This window comes from Homalodisca vitripennis, chromosome 2 (genome assembly GCF_021130785.1).
Source record: "Homalodisca vitripennis isolate AUS2020 chromosome 2, UT_GWSS_2.1, whole genome shotgun sequence".
In the NCBI taxonomy this organism is placed as follows: Eukaryota; Metazoa; Arthropoda; class Insecta; order Hemiptera; family Cicadellidae; genus Homalodisca; species Homalodisca vitripennis.
Genome location: NC_060208.1, coordinates 136987612 through 137006987, shown reverse-complemented (window position 1 = coordinate 137006987; position 19376 = coordinate 136987612). Strand labels below are relative to the sequence as shown.

General features: G+C 32.7%; 1 protein-coding gene across 3 annotated transcripts in view; it reads right to left on the bottom strand.

Moving 5' to 3' along the window:
* LOC124354768 (band 4.1-like protein 4) overlaps window positions 1-19376 on the bottom strand; it is a 368162-nt gene that overhangs the window by 123222 nt on the left and 225564 nt on the right. For all 3 annotated transcript variants that reach the window (XM_046805455.1, XM_046805456.1, XM_046805454.1), the window contains exon 6: window positions 1683-1780. In XM_046805455.1, coding sequence (XP_046661411.1) covers window positions 1683-1780 — 98 coding nt within the window. The remainder of the gene's footprint in view (window positions 1-1682; window positions 1781-19376) is intronic.

The following is a 19376-nucleotide window of genomic DNA, read 5'->3' as shown; positions in this document are numbered from 1 at the left end:
ATGTCACACAATTAACAGTTGTAAATTTATTTTGTCAAAACTGTTATAAATAACTTAAGGATATTTACTTATAGTAATACATTTTCAAATTTTGATTCTGTCTCAGACGCAAGTATACGAGTATTTAAGAGTTTATTAAATTTAATTTAAAGTTTCTTGTTTTATATGAATACCAACTTAAATAAAATAACGTATAACTACTTTATAAGATACTAGGGATAAAATAGGAATATTTTTCTGAAGCGGGGTTTATCTTGTGAATCGAACTAGGATGACCCCTTACTACCTATTAAATTTTTGACCGAAGTGAGAACAAACGATGGAAAACTGTAGACTGACGTCGTACCAGAAACAATCGGTTAGCTGTTGTCTCGAGAAGTACGGAGGCGCTACCCCGTGACGTCACAGTGAGCGTGGGCACGCGAGGGTCAGGGGTCAGATTTACAACCGACTTGACCAACCACAAATTCCCCAGAAAAGGCGCCGCTCTCCGCAAGTCGCGAGAGCTAGTCCCAAATTAAGATTCACTGCCGGTATCTCCCGAGCTACAAGACAGTGTCCGGCCCACGCGCCTCTCTCATGGCCTTATGAGCAGTTTTAATCCTCGATATATGTAAAGCGAGCTCTAATCTCCTCTTCATGAGTTCACATTGAATTGAGGAAACATTTAAGGGTGTTTAAGCGTAGTTAAACCCACACCTCACTTCCAGGATCTGTCGCAATCCTCTCCTTATATCTGTCTACTCCTCGATAGGTGGTAAAGAAATTCATTGGGCACGTTCATTTTTTGTATACAATTTTATTGTCCAATTATTTCGGTTTTGTGCCGACATGAACGAAGAGTTTGACGAACTATTCTAACTAAGCATGAGTTATATTTATATCTTTGAGGCATGTATTCTTATACTCGTGTTCACCACCAAGATATTTTACAAGGTTATTAAATTTTTAAATAATGCTGTACAACTGATATTTATATATAATTAATTATCATATTAAATATAAAAATAAACTATTTTATATTTGAAAAGTCGTGCCTTGAGAAATTAGTATTACACATTTCTTTGCGATGGTTCCATCAGTTTCCGAGAGCGGCGAAATAAAAACGCCTTCTATTTATTGTGCATGTATCGCTCACAACAAAACTAATATAACGTAGATTCACTAACTAAATGAAACTCATGTTGTATCGTAGCATTTCTTTGTTACAGAGATGGCAATCTCCTTTTCGGCGTTACTCTATCCATCTTCATGAGTCCCTTGTGCGAAGATATGACCAAACAGAATAAGGAGGAAAGTTGGTGTAGTGAAAGATCGATGGTATTGATATAAAGTGCTCCAGTTACGGTCAGGATTCGAGCCTGCGCTATTTTTAACTCAGATACATAGTAAATGGCCTGTACATAGGCACCGGCTCTCCATAATTATTACTTAAAAACTGTTATATTCACGGCTTTTCAACCTCTCTTTACTGTGTATTATAGTTTTTATAGAAATCATTCAAATCTAATAAAATAAATATTAAAAAATCCTAACAGTATTATTTACTGATTTCAGGGCTTAACTCCTCTTGTCAAATAAGAAATAGTAAATATGTAATATAGTAGTTAAATGGAATAGAACTATTCGAAACACTGTTTTACAGCCTCTGACATGTAATACGGAATGAAAAGTGTACTCACATTGGACAACGAAGGCACCTAACTCGGCAGCTAGCTCGAAGGACACAGGGAGCCGTCCTTGTAGAATGTCCTGCTTCACTTGCAGGAAGAACTGGTACCTGTGGAACACACAAAAGTGAGAATATTTAAACACGCAAGATTAATTTATTAGTATAAAGGCCATGCGTATCTCTAGCAGTTCTATAGCCATAATTATTCGAATAATAAAGTAAATAAGTATTATAAAATAAAAATTATTGAGTCCCATATGTACTATTTTATGCTACTAAAGGCTTGCAGAAATGTCTTTACACACGATATATATATATAAATATTATTATTTTTATTTGTTATTTATTTTGGTCAGCTTTGACAGTGAATATTTTTGAAACATTTGTTTTTAAACTATCAATTATTTTATTTTTGTGAATACTGAATAGTTTGTTGCGAATAGTTTATTTTTATAACATGTGATGTGTTTAACTATTTTTTGACCGATTACAACAAATGATATTCTATTCACACAGCATGTAAAATTAATTCAAAACAATTAAGTGGAAATTTTGCCACAGAGCTTTTTACACACATTAAAAAAATGTATAAAAAGAATAATAAAAATAACAAAAAAACACTACCGTAGTCAGAGACAATCGGGGTGATCAGGAAACTAAAATATTAATTAAAATCCTTCAATTAACGAATACCACTAGGTATGCACATTCTCTTATGATATAAACTTGCTTTACAGTGTTAAATATGTACTCAACAATAATTAGTGTGTAGTCATTTGCTGTATGATCTGTTCATCTGTACCATAGCTAGCGTGAACTTGTATAGAAACACATAGGAGTAGAACACTTCACTTGCTATTCATATACTAGTAGGAATGTATTCAATGAACATGAACTATCCTATTAGTCTGGGAGCTGAAAACCAATTTGCATTGTAAATTACACAATCTAGTTTTATTGCTACCTACAGAGGAAGTTATCTTAAGACAGATATCAGTTGTGAGCTGCGGTAAGTTTAAGTACTCCAGTCTAGTTTGCGAGGTGTTTATTTCAATTATCATTACTACTCTTTTTAATTTAGACTGAAAATGTGCTTTTATTTTCTAGGTCGAGTTGTCTGGGGTAGGTTGGCTGGCGTATACTCACCAGGCGAGAACACCTGGATCCAATTTGTAAGAAAGTCTCATTTGAATTCGTTGCAATATTTTACACCACACTCGCGCAATTTCTTTGGTGTGCTTTTGGTGAGCAATGCGACGAGTAAGAGCTGAGATGTTGTATTACACTCTGGAGTATATTAGAAGTGCGTTTAAGAAGGCTCCTAACAGAAGTATGTGTTTATTTTTGCCGATATTAACACCACCAGGGCGTTTAGAACAGAACTATTAATGAAATGCGGGCTAAAGAGGGGTTTGGCCTAAATTATGTCAATTATGAAGACATTACTCTAATTAGAAATGTGTTAATCTATCCAACTGAACTAACCAAAGATTTTTCCTCTTCCGAAAGATAGAAAGTTTAAAAGATTACAATCTAATAATTAGATACATGGATTTTCTTGTAAAACGTTTACATACCTTTTTAAACTCAATACCATTAGGATCATTAAAATACTGACATACCTGTAAGATATTAGTCTTCAGATCAAGGTTTATTTAGAGCTTCTAGGGCGTATAATTCAAGATGGAATACGACGCAACAAATTAATTAATCTATAAGAATAAATATTGTAACAAAACTAAGTTTCTGCAATAATAACTGTAGCCAAATTTACATATACAAGAAATGGGAAAAAAAATAAATTTGCTCGTGCGTTATTCTATTAGAATAAATTAATATTTCATATAATTTTTCTCAACTTCTGTAGCATAGACATTGGCCAGTAATTGTTTATACATGTTCAACTACCTTCATTGCTTGGAACTAATTGGCTATTATACTTTCGCGGGATAAATCCCACTTAACAAATTTATAATTTTGTTCATAAGTCGCAGATTAACCTTAGCTGAGTTTTATCGTGGTTCCTTCCGGTACTAAACCTCCCGGTTACGTAACACGTGGTCGTATGCGTGACCGAATGGATCGGCAGCTTCAATCATTTCATACTCCAGTTACCCGTGGTCGGTAGGCGATTGGGTGATTTTATTTTAAATAGTTTCCAGGTAGTTATAAGCTTTCTCTGTGGCCGCTTGCGCAAACTGAGCGGTCTCGGCACGTACAGGACGGTAATCGCGAACGCATTACGTGCCGTATCCAGCTCGGTTATTGTACAAGACGCCTGTTAATTGCAGGGGAACGTACAATATCTGCAGTAATGCTCGTTCTCTGCTCGCGCCGTGCTGTTACAGTAGTGTCAGTGGTACTTACGGACTTATATGGGATATTTACAACTGAAAATATCCATGAGTAACACACACTTCATGTTGATATAAATTTCAAAGAGATTTCAACAGGATCCATTTTCTAAGCTTAGTTCTAATTCGAATATGTTAGAACATCACTCCTTCTTAAAAATACAATAATTAGTTTTTTATTGGAAGAAATCTGATCATACAATGCATTAATGTCATTGCAAATCAGCATTTCAAGATTAAAATCGAATCCTTGGAATTCAAATGTAAAATTATATTCTTTAAAACATTAATTTTAATACTGTAGCGTACTTATGTTAACGAAGCTTTGAAAGTTTTATTGTAAATTATGTATTGATAATGGAACTCAAAGTAATTCACACACACAGACACGCACGCACGCGCGCGCGCGCACGCACACACACACACACACACACACACACACACACACACACACAAAATGATATAATAAAGAACTTTTTAGAAAGAATGAGGAGTTTAAATTAAACTAGAGCAATATTTAAAAATAAATTCATGACAACAATGGTTTGTGTTAGAAATAAGATTAATGAGATTTCTTTTATTATTACTACGCCACACCCCAATAACAGAGCGTAACTGTAGGCCACAATACAAGCTTTTATGTGATAAGCAACACGTACACATCACCGGATGTCCAACGGATATTGGCTAGGAATTGAGAGAATAGAAAGTGGATTGCTTCTCTACACGCTAATACTTGAATGCAGTTCGTCTCATTTCGTGTTTCCTTAATTGAACCTCAAAAATGAAAAACAAAGTAAATAATAAGAAATAAATAATCTATCAAGTAAATCACTTAAAATGTGTTTCTTAAAATGTAAAAACAAATATTGTCCTTAAGTATTCCTTTAATCATGATGCAACAAAATATGTTTTTGGCAAAATTTTGTAAAATATATTTAAATGAACGATCTCGAAGAGAAAAAGTGTTTATTAATAAGAAATAATTTATTGAACATTGCAAATAAACCTTGTAATCATATACTGTTGGTAACAGACAAGGATTTTGAACAAAAGATATTTCTTGTAACATTAACCAAATTTTATTGTCAATTAGTTAATTACGTTATCTAGTTTCTAATTGGTTCCGGCTCGGAAAGTTTCTCAATTAAAAGCACACAGCATGGTTTTGACACTTATTTCACTTTCTACATCTAATTTGTTGTTAAGACTACATCTAAGTTTATATACTAGAACATCAAATCAGAAAATCGAGTCTACCGCCCGTATTTCAAATTAATATTGCATTTGTTCATAAAGCAATGTGTAATAATATTGCAATGTATTATTTAATTTTACTTGTGTAGCATTGCAATAAACTGTTACGAACATTTGGAACAATAGAAAGAAACAATTCCAAGAACTAAGTAAATAAATGAGTATAAAAAATTAAATATTTCTGTAGATAAAAAAACGCCACCAATAAATCAGTACTGATTACAAAATAGTATAGCTATAAAGAGAAAATGCTAGTTGATCGTTGGCACGGTAATCCTAACATTTCATGCGAAAGGAAATCCGTGGGGAGCAATCAAATGTAAGAATACCAACAGACTACTGGAGGAAAGAATAGTAATGCAGTTCAAATTTTTAAACAATCTCATTTGAATGTACATTTTACGTTCAGTCAGCCATTTTCCATATGAAAGTGACTATCTCGACAACAATAAAAACAAAAAAGTTTAGTAAACATGCATTTATCGTCATTTCATTCAATTTGAGGAAGTTCCCGAGAGTTTTCCAAGGAAAGCAATTACTTAAACCAATAACTCAACCTGCCTAAGGCAGTGGCGTATAAATTGTATTTACTGAATTTATAAGTTGCCTACTGCTACCGCGCAGTCTTGTTTCAGGGAGTTTTATGTGAATGGGAATATATGATCAGAGGCTTTTCCTTGTATTGTCGTTCTATCATGGCCGATTTCATAAATAAGGAACATTGGAGATTCAAGACATGTGCAGTCTGTATATTTACAGCTTGTTGCCTGTATGAAGAGTTCTAGAAAGTAAAAATTACAATATCGCTTGACTAATGGCGACCTAGATTAATTTTAACCTGTAATCTAGGTTCATATGCATCTGAAAGGCATTCAGTACGTAGAGTTTGTTTTATTTAATTTAAATGTTTACTTATTGATAACGTTATTGTGTACAGTTTAAAAATATTGTTAATAACTACTTATATATTTTCTAACAAGATATATTACTATTTAATGGTGCTTGATTATCCAATTTTGGCATACATTTATTGTAAAACTATTTCATTTTCGTATTTTGTACTTTTCCATTGATACAAATTCAAATTGTTTATTATTATTAATATAAATAATATAGAAAATATAGGAATATTTATTTAAAATACACATTTTATAGTAAATTTTTTTAAAAGTATTTTTCTTTAACTGTATTAATTATTCCAGACTGGTACATCACCTATAGCTTTATATTCTTTTTCTAAATTTAACAGAACGAAGAACTTTCTAATGCGGTCTGAAACGAGTGGGTGAATACTTTAAAGGAATAGATTTTATCGTATAATTATTTCTGGATGAATCAAACCTAACAAAGCCGTTTCAGACCGTGTTCTCGTGTTTCGTGAGACATCTGACGCTCGTTTCTCGTACCGGTAAACTCCCATTTTGACACCCCACAGTGACTGATAGTGAATATTTCAAGAGGGTAGCTCAATTGAGAGCCCGGCGCCTCCCTCATGAAACATGCAGCCCAATCTCCGACTGCCGACCCTCCTTAACTTTTAAGGCCCGTTTCCTTCAGCATTGTGCTCCTTCCACCACCGTGCTGCGCGTCCAGCCATGCCGCTTACGCAAACTGAAAACCCAATGGCGATTTCGCAGTTCATTACACTCGTAACAGTATAATAATCACCGACTGATGAGTTCTCACACACAATCACCACATCGACTAATAAACGCGACTACAAACTAGACAAACTTCTATAATATTTAATTTCAAGTTCTCAATATGAAGTTGTTTGATCGTTATAAAACGAGCTTATGAAGAAATCCAAAACAATTTTGTAATGATGTCAAAATTCATAATTACTATATTTTTATCTAATAGAGTAATGTATTAAACAAGTTGTATGCTTTTGACTACATAGGACTTACTTTACTAGTTTTAATATTAAAATCACACCTTTTCTTGGCTTAATGGAGATATTTTTCTTACTAATAAACACGTTTGTTTATCTTACTAATATAACAATTATTTTGTTATAGTTGAAAGTAATATTAGTCAGTTCATATCTTTAAAAATAAAATATGTAATTTATTTAAATAGAAATAATTGGATTGTTTAATTTGACATTTTTGAAGATGTTCTTCAGTCCAGAATAGAATAGAATAGAACACACAATTTAAAAAGTGATTAATAAAAAAAAAAACTGTAAAATAGGTTAATTATAAATTAAAAAAGCCTACCACAAATATAAGTACGAAAAAGGTTTATGTCTATAACTTTATGTTATGTCCATTTAACCTACGTATCTGACAGTTTGATCATATGTGTAACGACAGTGGGAGGTTTCTAATTATAAAAGTATCTTTGTATAAGATATACCTTAGCTATATATATATATATATATATATATATATATATATATATATATATATATGCTGTATTATGTCCGGGTACATATTATTTAGTTACAAATATTGAACGTCAATAGCTCACCATAGAAACTAAAACCACAGAGAAACTTTGTGTAGTATGTGTTTGTCGATATATTGTGTCAATACTTACTTGGCGCGAAACTACAACGTAATGTGCCCGTACATACTGAGCAACTATTTTATATAACTTTACTCGGCGTGGCACTGCAACTTTGAGTATAAGTTGGACACACACACATTAATTCATCTACATGGTAAACAATTTTCTTGATTATTATACGTGTTGTGAATTCATTTTGAGTTGGAAATTAACTAGTTTTCGGTCTGAACATAAAGGTAGCTTGCTAAATATCATAAATAATTATGAAGCCTTCGTAGCAGCATACTTAAAATCTAATAAAAGTAACAGTTTTTATATGCGTTGCAATATTTCGTTACAACTGAGTAAGTGTTAATTAATTAAATAACATCGGGGTTTTATCCAATTACAATAATTGGTTTTTATGTAAACAATATAACCTTTGTTATTATGCAAGTATAGTGATTTAGTAGAACAAAGTCTAAATCTAACTTTAGCATACGAAATTAATCACCTTTGTTATTATTATGTGTTTAATAGGTTGTCATGTGCAAACTGTAATCATTGCCACATGTTGTGTTGACACGAGTATTTAAATAGACACCAAAATACCCCCGATAATTCATAGGGGACAACAAAGCCCTTGTGCGATGTCAATTCTAAACTAAACGACAAAACAGTATACAGTATTTAATGTCAAACCACATCAAACGGTAATTAACATTTTACTTTCTTGATTTCTAGACACATTTTTCAATGTACAATGAACTTACAGGGATTAAAAAAAAAATTTAAAACTGCTTCTATTATTTATTATAACTGTACGAATGAGATTCAGTTGAACAAATTAATTAAAAATATCATATCTGTGTATGTGTTTGAATTTATTTACACATACAATGTTACCTTCGTGGACTGATCTCGCTCAACACATATATGGTCCTAAAAATGCGATTTAAACTAAATTATGTAATGTTAAAATGATATTTAGCCTATTTAAAATTTATTTTGTAACTGTTGCCGTATGCTTTATAATATTTTAAAAATAATTTGTCAAAAACACGACATTAAAAAACTGTCCAAATCGGTCCCACAATCATGACTGAGTTGTATTTATTGTACAAACGATTAACTCATATAATTTCCAACAATATTATATTTGGATTTTGTTCAAAATAAAAGAAATTGATCAATACATGTTTAGGAATATTCATATTGTCATTAAGGCTATCAATCTATAGTATTGGAGTTCAGAGTGAATTTAATTATAGAATTCCTAATCTGTTTGTGAGAAACCCACACGATTACAACGGAAGTCTCCCTGACGCTGATAAGTAATTGTTTCTAACTAGATTAGTATTTATATAATATTGCTGAAACGGTTTCATTTAATTACTTTTTACGATGCAAAAATGAGAACACCGCGCCGCGCGCCGTACCTTGCACAGAGCGGAATAACAATACATCTCTTAATGATACTTGACAGAGAAGTTACAACTGGGTTACAAACAATGTTCTTGTTAAGGTTTGTGTACTCTGGGTACAATATTTCTGTTCAACTTTCAACTAAAAATATTACTTATTAAGTACACTAGACATACGTTATATCAAAGACATGCAAATTTTAGTGAACGTTTCAAATATTTCATCAACAAATATTTAGCCGTATATTCCTTTGTTTCCACAAAAAGTGAGTCTCGTTTTTAACCACTGGATTGACAATTAGGGATTATACAATCAACAGTTCTGTTAATGCGTTAAATGCAATTAGCACTAATTGCAAAGTGCAGAATCAACGCATACAATTACAAAGGATTCTGATATATACGACGGGTTTAAAAGGAATGGAAAATAATACATGATATGTAAATTTCCCACTGAGTTATAAAACTCAAGCTTCAATAACCGAGACTGATTTCAAGCGGAAAGAATAAATAAGGGATTTTCCAAAGATTCAGAACCAATTTCAGTTTTCATTGTCAGTTTCTTATATTTATTGTCAATTCTATTCCTTTTTCGAGTTTTATTCAATAATTCTAATAAATACGTAAATCTTTTGGTGCCATACTTAAAAATATCTCCAATTTATACATTCTATCCTTAATCATAATTTTATAATGTGAGTTCCATATGTGTAAAATCCCGATTACGTACTTTGTCAAACCTGTTACGTATATTGTAATTTAAAATTATTTGAATTGTTTAGATACTTTAAAAACCCTTACAGTATTTTCGTTTTATTTAACAAATTGTCAAAATCAGGGATCACACTAGCCATAGCTACTGTCAAACACTAGATTTTACGCACAATATATCAATCACATATATCAATTCAATTGGCTTTAAATCTAGGTGTTGGGAATGAATCAGTCATTGATACGTTTAAAAATATTTTACTAAACTTAAGACTGAATAAAAAATAAACTTTAAAACATAAAACTTAATATGGACAGTAATGTTATCAAGCAGTCATAAAGTTTGTAAAAGTCAGCAAAAATAAAATATGGAAGTCTTATGAATGTAGTAGACTTTGAAATAAAGTGAAATTAATGTTGATAACTATAATTTTTCTTGTAATTGAAATAAAAGATTATAGTAAAGAAGAAATCTAAACAAATAAACATGATCAACAGTTATCCAAAATACACTGACCAGAACACAATTGACCCAATGATCTCTTTAGAGGCATAACAAATCCTAACCTAGATAGAATGATGTCCACGGGCATTTCATCAGAGAAGTCAGAAATGGTCGCTGGAGGAAAACCAATTCTCCACAACCCAACCACGTATGTTCCAAAAAATCTGAATATTTGTGCCTCCTACAGAGGTACTATCAGCAACCTAGACGGTGAGATATTCACGATATTCCCTCATAGAAGATAGTAATGGTCGCTGGAAGAAAAACCAATTCTCCACAACCCAACCACGTATGTTCCAAAAAATCTGAATATTTGTGCCTCCTACAGAGGTACTATCAGCAACCTAGACGGTGAGATATTCACGATATTCCCTCATAGAAGACAGTAATGGTCGCTGGAAGAAAACCAATTCTCCACAACCCAACCACGTATGTTCCAAAAAATCTGAATATTTGTGCCTCCTACAGAGGTACTATCAGCAACCTAGACGGTGAGATATTCACGATATTCCCTCATAGAAGACAGTAATGGTTGCTGGAGGAGAACCAATTCTTGACGACCCAGCCTCGTATGTTCCAACAAATCTGAAGAGATTCGGGGCCACCAACAACGGTATAATCAGTAAACTAAAACTGGGCTGTAACTTGTTTCTGGAATTCCCCCACAAAAATCAGTTAATAATCGTTGGAGGAAAATCTAAATCTCCACAACCCAAGCTCGTATGTTCCAAGAAATCTGAAGATCTCTGCTTCCAACAGAGGTATTATCAGCGACACGTAACTAGACGGCAAGATGTTCAGAGCATTCCCTCAGAGAAGACAGTAATGATCGCTGGGAAAACCAACCTATAATAATCTTTGTAACCCTACCTCGTTTCATCAAGCATAAATACCTAAAGCCTTCAACAAGAAGACGGATCATCAGGAACCTATACCTTGAGTGTAAAACGTTCTAAGATCATTTATGTTTATGAGAAAGCTATAATAGTAATCCCATTTGATTTGCCCGGTTTTAACTTAAAAGATAATCTGTTCTTTTTTTTTAAATAGAATATTGATTAACTTTAATCATTGTAAGAAACGTCTAGGAAATGTGAGCCACAATATATTTACTTTTCATTATTATTCGTGTAAGTTATCAATATAAAGAGAACGGCATTGTGTTTCGATTTAAGAAGCAACAAATTTAAATGATATATACATACGCTACAAGTAAAACCTAACTTTTTAGACTGATGTCGTATACCGTGGTCCATAAATACTCTCCATTTTACCTCCATTGTAAAAATAAGTATTGAAATAATTGCAATAAATATTTAATAATTTACTCTCGGCGTTACATGAATAGAATTCTTTAAAAAAATAAGTGGTTTTACCTTGAAAATGTGAATAAACTTCTGACGAATGTGAATCTAGTTTAGGAAATACAACGCCACAAAAAGAACTCGGTTTCATCAACTATGTAAAGTAAACAAACGAACTGGAGTGTATGGAGTCAAGACGTTCTCCACTTACTAAAATTTTGTTTAAACCTTTCCTGAAAGCAATAGAGAGATAAATGTTAACTTTAACATAAAAATGTACTTTATTATAAGAGTTGCTTAAACCGGGTGGTATGGAGGTTTACTTGATAGTGTTTAATATATTAAGAATAATTATCTAAGAAGAATTGAAAAATAAACAATATAACTCAAATTTTTATTACTTTGGGGATTTGAAACACGTTGAATTGTATCTAAATGACATCTACAAGTATTTTATTAATGTTTAATTTTTCTTCTCGTCAAAACCTTAAAAACGACTAACTGTTATTTTTTTACATTCCTCTGTGATGTAGCCATGATCCATTAAATTAAATTAAAGAGATTTTAATTAAAAAAATTTCTAATGGTACGCTAACTTCTACTACACTTTTGTCACACGTTTCCAAACGCATTTTTCTTAATATACAAAACAATAAAACAAATAATTTATTGGCGTGTGCTATAGTTCTTAACCAATTTTAATCCAAATTATACGCAATTTTGAAAACTTTGTTGTTTGTTAGTAAATTATGTGCCAACAACTCGTTGACATAAACAAGAAAAACGATATCAGTGAACGATGTATGGTACCCGTTATGTCCTCGGATTTGATACTTCAGATTTCAGACATTTCCATGTTCAACAATTATTTAATATTGTTCTATAAACGTGAGGGCAACGGAAGGGCGTACTCAATATTTTGTAATTGTAAAAAATTATTTTAAAATTAAAATTTACTTTATAAACAATTTTATTATTGAGAAACTAAATGTACAATTCACTTAGGAGATCTTTCAACAGACAACAAACACGAATTAAAATAAAAATATCATACATTTGTGCACTGTGACGGACCAATGGGAGGCCTCTTCGCGAAATGCAACCATTGTCCTCACAAACTCTCGCGGCACACGTACAGGTCGCAGAGAGGTCGTAAAGGTGAACTGCGCGTGTACCACAACGACCTGTGTGATTCTGACGCTCGTGATGTTCCTATGATCAGAGTTTTGCATGCTGCGAAGGTGGACAAGTATTGACTGAGCGGAGCCAAGTTGGTTAAGGTTGAGACAAACCATATATGGAATTGTCTTCTCGTCATGTATACCTGCGTGATCAGGACTGTGTTCGTACCTTGTAGCTCTTGGCAAATGTGGGATTAACATCTCGGCTATGTACAGGAGTCACAAGCACTCCCACACGCCAGAGGAGCACTTGTACGCGTCCAGTCAATATCCCCTCACTTATATTGCTGGCAACGTACAAATGAAATGTAATGCTGTGAGGTAACATTAGTTTTGTGGTAATATTATTGAAATCAATGCTATTCGTAAATATCGTATCATCTATTACAAAGCATTCCAAATGGCTCCGAACATATTTGTATATGATTTGACAGCGTGCTGCAGCAACGTCATTTGAGATGTTTAACAAAATTGTAGCCCAATAAATATCACTGTGAAACCTTAACCTACACCAAAAATGGGACATTTTATAAGGACCGATTTTCCCAAACGGGACAATAAAAAAATGTTTTTGAAGATGAATTTGAGGTTTATCAGAAAATACAAATATCTCACAAATTGCAACAATCCTGGTTTTTAATCTCTTTCACGACACTGTACTTATCTAATGGTTCCAATTATTGGATAAATTCAATGTATAGGCAATATCGTATGCTAATATAGTCACAAGTGTGCTGCGGTACTGTGGGCTGAATTGGCCAATAAGATAACGCACTGGTGACGATTACTTTTTAAGGGCCATGCGTGTTGGACGTTCACTGTTTCAGTTTGTAATGCTTGAATTGTATAAACATCCCTTAACAGTTGTAATACGCTCTTGAGACGTAAAACGCACCATAAAAACAAATTTCATTAATCGACAATACCCTACCACAGATAATAATAAATAACCTGTTTGGCTATATTTCATTAAAAATCAACGTACCAAATTACAACACAAGCCGTCATAATAAAAATAAAAATACATATAATTCAACTCATTTTGATCCTGGCATGCCAATTAGAATATTGAACTAAGATTTTCCCACTCTATGACACCTTCAATGTGCTAATATAGGCAATGCTGGTGTACTACGTCCCTAGATACTAGCTGGAGACTTTTCGGCATTTCATTATCTTAATGACGTACACATCATGGTAGCACCGCCGACCTCGGAGTATCTAATGATGTCAAATTTGCGCTATGTTGTGTAAACATAAATGACGCTGGAGAGGGAGGCGAGTTCTTGAGAATCCGCTCGGCCGTCAACCTCTCGCCTGCTACTACTAGTAGGGGTTGGATGATCACTGGTATACTGAGCTAGTTGCAATGAGTTTAGAGGAGTTTTATTTGTTTGGAATAAAATGACGTTAGTTGTACAGATGGACCTTTTGTTATGATGACTTCCAAATCAATTATTTAATGATGTAATAAGCTAGATAGATATCAAAGAAACTAGATAGTAAAATACATTTTATAATTACGATGATACGTACAAATTACTAAACTGACTATCATTTAAGGATTAGGGTTAAGTAACTGGCACAGTAGTTTTTCAATTAAAAATCTTATTAAGCACAATTTTCTTTTTTTTTTGCACAACTAATTTTAAAGTAATGTTGATACATTACAATACGTACAGATCTTTCTGTACAAGTTCTGTGGAAAACATAGAGCTCTTTAAAATTTGATTGATAAAAAAGCCCATATAAAGTATTAGCGTTTTAATTGAAATAATTTAATATAGTAATAGGTAAGTAATCTAAATTTATACGTAAAAGAATTATAAAATTGGATTGAACTATGATAACCAACATTTCCTAATTAGAATTTCGCTTATATTTTGGAAAAAGTATTTATTACTAGGCTAAATTCAAGCATTTCTAAATTAATCATAACAGACGAAACCAAATAATGATCAACTTAAGATGTTAATAAAAAGAAAGGAATACAATTACTTTGGCTTTAGAAAGTTTGTAATGTGGCTTTCAATATGAAAAGTTTCAAACTCAAACATTGTTACTCATTATTTTTGCAAAGAATTAATGGAAAGTTTCATTTTAAAGATATAGCGCAATTAAACAATTTCTAGTTTAAAAAAAATATTGTACAGATTTTAGTTTTTCTTACTTGTTGTGGTATTAATTTCTTAAATTTCTACATTTGTTTTGGGATATAAATATGAAAGATTTTGGATGTATATTAATCGTATTTTAAAATCAAACAACTTACCGTAATTCTACAATTTTACATTTCATTAATTGTTGAATACATAACATTTTTCCTATGACATTGTTTCAATACAGCAGGCCTTTTGACACAGAACTCAGAATACGCCAAATTTATATTAATTAATATTCTTGGCGATAAGATCCGAACCTACAAAAATTGTCGACTTTCCGGGAAATAAACTTGTGACCTTTAAGCTAGAGGGCCACAACCAAGTCACAAGTGTATGGTGAGCCTTAATGAACTAATATGTTGTACGAAACGTATAAGGGAACGATCTTATTATACTGAAAATGTATTTTAAGATAAGATTTTCTCGTTAGCCCTCTTGCAAATTGGAAGCGAACGACAGGCCAATAAAATACTACTTTATGATTATACGATCGTATACATATCGTATGACATATCTGCACTTTACAGTATCTAGTACGCGTTAGTGTTATCATAATTATTGCAACTCACTCTTGCAGTAATGTGTTTTTATCACAGAGTCCATTAGTTAATGACTTGTTATTGGAGTAACTGTTGCGAGCCAGTGTGCAGTCCAACACTTTCAAATTAATATGTATTATATTATAACACTGGCCATGTAGGTTTACAAGTACGACGTAGCGTTAAAATAACATTAATGTGTTCATTTATTAAAACAAAAATAAAAAGAAAGGCTTTAACATTTACAACAAAAGTGATAAGATAGACAAAAACCTTATACACATTGATGGTGTTTAAAGTATAAATATTTATCGGTGTTTGCATTTTATAATTAGTAATGCACAATAGGTAAGTACAATTATAAATGTTTTCAAATTCTTAAGAATTCTTAAGATTCTGTTTTCAGTATTTCATTAGCTCCTTTAATTGAAAAGAATAGTTCTTTGTATAATACTAGTGTTTGCTATTCGCTATGAAAATGACAGGAAAAATTCAAATTAACAACATTTTATTCCGTATATTTTAATCATTCTTTGTTGTTTGTTTGTAGTGTTTTGGAAATATTTGGATTTTAAATTAACCGTAACCTGCATAGAAATAATTGGATACATTTTAATGTTGTTGTGAAACCTGATAAAACATTGATGACATTTTTATAAGACAGACACAGAAGTTTTTATAAGAATTGGAAACAGTGTTGCAAAAGCAAATCCTTATAAATCTTATGAATATTCCCAAAATTCATCACTATGAATTTTAGGGTATTGTATAGGTATATAAGATTCCTTCTACGTACAGCTTTATTAAATAGCTTTATTATTGTAAAATGTTAATTTTTCAATGCCAATCAGTTATACTGTATATGTCCAATGTTGCACCCTTTACTACTTAGCTTAGCTCTGGTACTGTACCAGCCTTACATATTTCTAAATTTTTATTGGGCCTATCCAGAGTTACTAATAACTGAGCCTTTCATCTTTTCTTTGCCTAATTAAAATGTTTTGTAGTAGTCACTATTTTTCACTCGTAGTATGTTTTATTATATATATTATGTTCTTAATACACCAATACTATCTATTAATTATATTATGTTTAATATGGTATGGTACTGTAAAATGACGTACTGTGAAAATAAATGAATACATTTACTGGTTCGTATATGTAAAAGCTCTATCCCACCTAGTTCAGTAGTCTACCTATGTAAAAAAGACTATGTAAAGTCAAGTTGGATTCCTTGAATATATATTTGCAAATCTGTAGGAAGAGTGATGAATTCTTGTCTGCTTTAGCGCATAAAACTGAAAAGGTGTAGTTAATGTAATTGTTGGATGTTCATACTATTGCATCAAATATGAATTTTAAATAGAAAATAGAGATGCAAATATTTTATTAGTTTAATGCAAAAGGACAATTAAATTGAAAAAATCTCAATTATATCCTTAATATAAAAATTGAAGCCTCTAAAATGTCATTGATATATTGAAAAAGACCTTTTGAGATTTTACTAATTTATAACTGAAACTAAAGAAGGAGTCCTTACTTTACTGAAAATGTATTGTACTCTTTTAACGATTTGTAAATTAAGTCAACATTTACTTTTGTCAGCATTTTGAATCGATCAGTGAGTCAATCTTAGTGTCAAGATTTCACCCTCTTAGGTGAAAACTAACAAGCCGACCTGTACCTACAGCCTACTCCTGAGACACGCCAGTTTACTCTAACCCATAAGGCTGTGATGTAGACCTCTGAAAGAAAGAATGTCAAAGACCTCAGTCTCGACTGCTCTCCAATTTGTTCGTTTCCCAATAGTTCCGAGGCGGTCGTGATTCCACCAGGTTGTCAGCCTCCCCCGCACCACCGCACCACCGCTGCCACCGCCACCACATTATACCGTAATGGAGTCAATATTTCCCTTTCACAGCAATAACAATGTATATCGCAGTCGTGGCGGAGTTGAGTAACTGGAATACTATTACCGCGAACAGTTTCCTATGGCTGAGTTACGGCGGGATCTAAATTACCGGCTTGCTGCCCACCGATTTATCTACCTTTAATTGCCTACGATCGCCGTTTACCGCCGCTCGAGAAATCATTCCGTCGCCAGCGCGTGAAATGACGAACGAGCCTGGATGTTGCCGAACAAACAGTAATTTCAGGGATCGCTGCATTTTCCTAATAACAAGACTCCCTATGTGAAATTTCGGTGACTAATTTGGAACAGATCTGGAATACAAGAGTTTCCACTGTCGTAAGTACTTGACTATGAGTGTCAGATTACTCTAATAACTATTTAATAATATCGCAATGCCTCTACATAAAGCGTACGCCACCCGAGGTATAGAGGTGTCACCAGTTTCAAGACATAATATTCACGAAAGACTAAGGCGATGAGGTTTCCCCATACTCAACAAGAATAAACATGCTTGTTCTTATTCAACATGAATACACATTAAGGAGAATGGTGTATCCGGTTCGGGTAAGAATAATTCTACCTCTAGTCCGATGAACTTTAGTAAAGAATACTACTCGTGGGGCTGGAAAAAAGTTCATTTCTTTATGTCTGTCTATCTGTTCGCACGATATTTCGAAACCGAACTGACTTAAAACACTTCAGAGTTTCAATCAACCTCAGTGAAGCTTGTTACGCAACAGGTAGTGTGGTGTGCTCCTACCGTGTATTATAAAACAAATCATTTTTTTAATGATTGGAATCAATATCTCTTCATTAAATGTACTAAAATCTCAAGGTATTACATTATAAGCATACTGAAATCTTAAAATCTACTAAATATGTGGTGATGAACTCAACGAAGTTATGGACAAAAAATGCAACATTTGTTCATGAAAAAATGTCAAACATATGCCTGACGATCCCAGATGCCTGTAGCAAGTACCAAGCATGACACTGCACAAAACAAGTACCGTAGAAACACGTTCATAGGCACCAACAACGGTGAGTGACGGTGGGTTTTGTCACCTTATACGAAAAAGTATGCATTTGTAGTACGGTGAAAGGAAATTTACCGGACTAGTACTCTAAATAACAATAAAAAGCGGTCACAGTGGAAAATGCATACTAAGTATTCTCCATACATAGTATTATCGCATTTTACATGGGGTTTGCAAAATGTTGAAGTTCCACTTACACTACCTGAAAGTTAAACTGAGAACTTCCTATTAGATTGGTCCCATATTACAAGACGGTAGTCTTGGTCTAGGATTTAAGTTAGATATAAACACATCTTTTGTAGAATATTTGATCTTCCATCTCTTTGGCAACAACCAAATTAGAGGTTTCCATAAGATTATTTGGAATACAAATTCAATCAATTTCATTAAATTGAAATAATTGGTATAAAATAAAGCATTTAACACCCGGCTGGCTCCTTCTTACGGTTACCTGTTCAATGCGTTCACTGAATACAATGAATAGCTTTGATGTCCAAAACTTAATTACTTGTACAGCACACACACGGATTGAAATGGAATTTACTGTGTACTCCACCATTAAAGCATAAAGAGTCAAACGGAATTGTAGTTATTTAAAATTCTAGGGATGACAATAGGTACGCGATTTTGCTCATATACATAATTGAACGTTTAGTTTTTGTTCAACCTATAAAACAAATGAATTAGAGAAAAAATTTGATAACTTGTGCTTTCCTTCCAATTTTCAGAACTTTTTACAAGAACATTTGTTATATTACAACTTGTAAATTAAAGGCTGCATTCAGCTGCAGTACAACGGACGTAAAGTTGAAAACTATCTCAGGT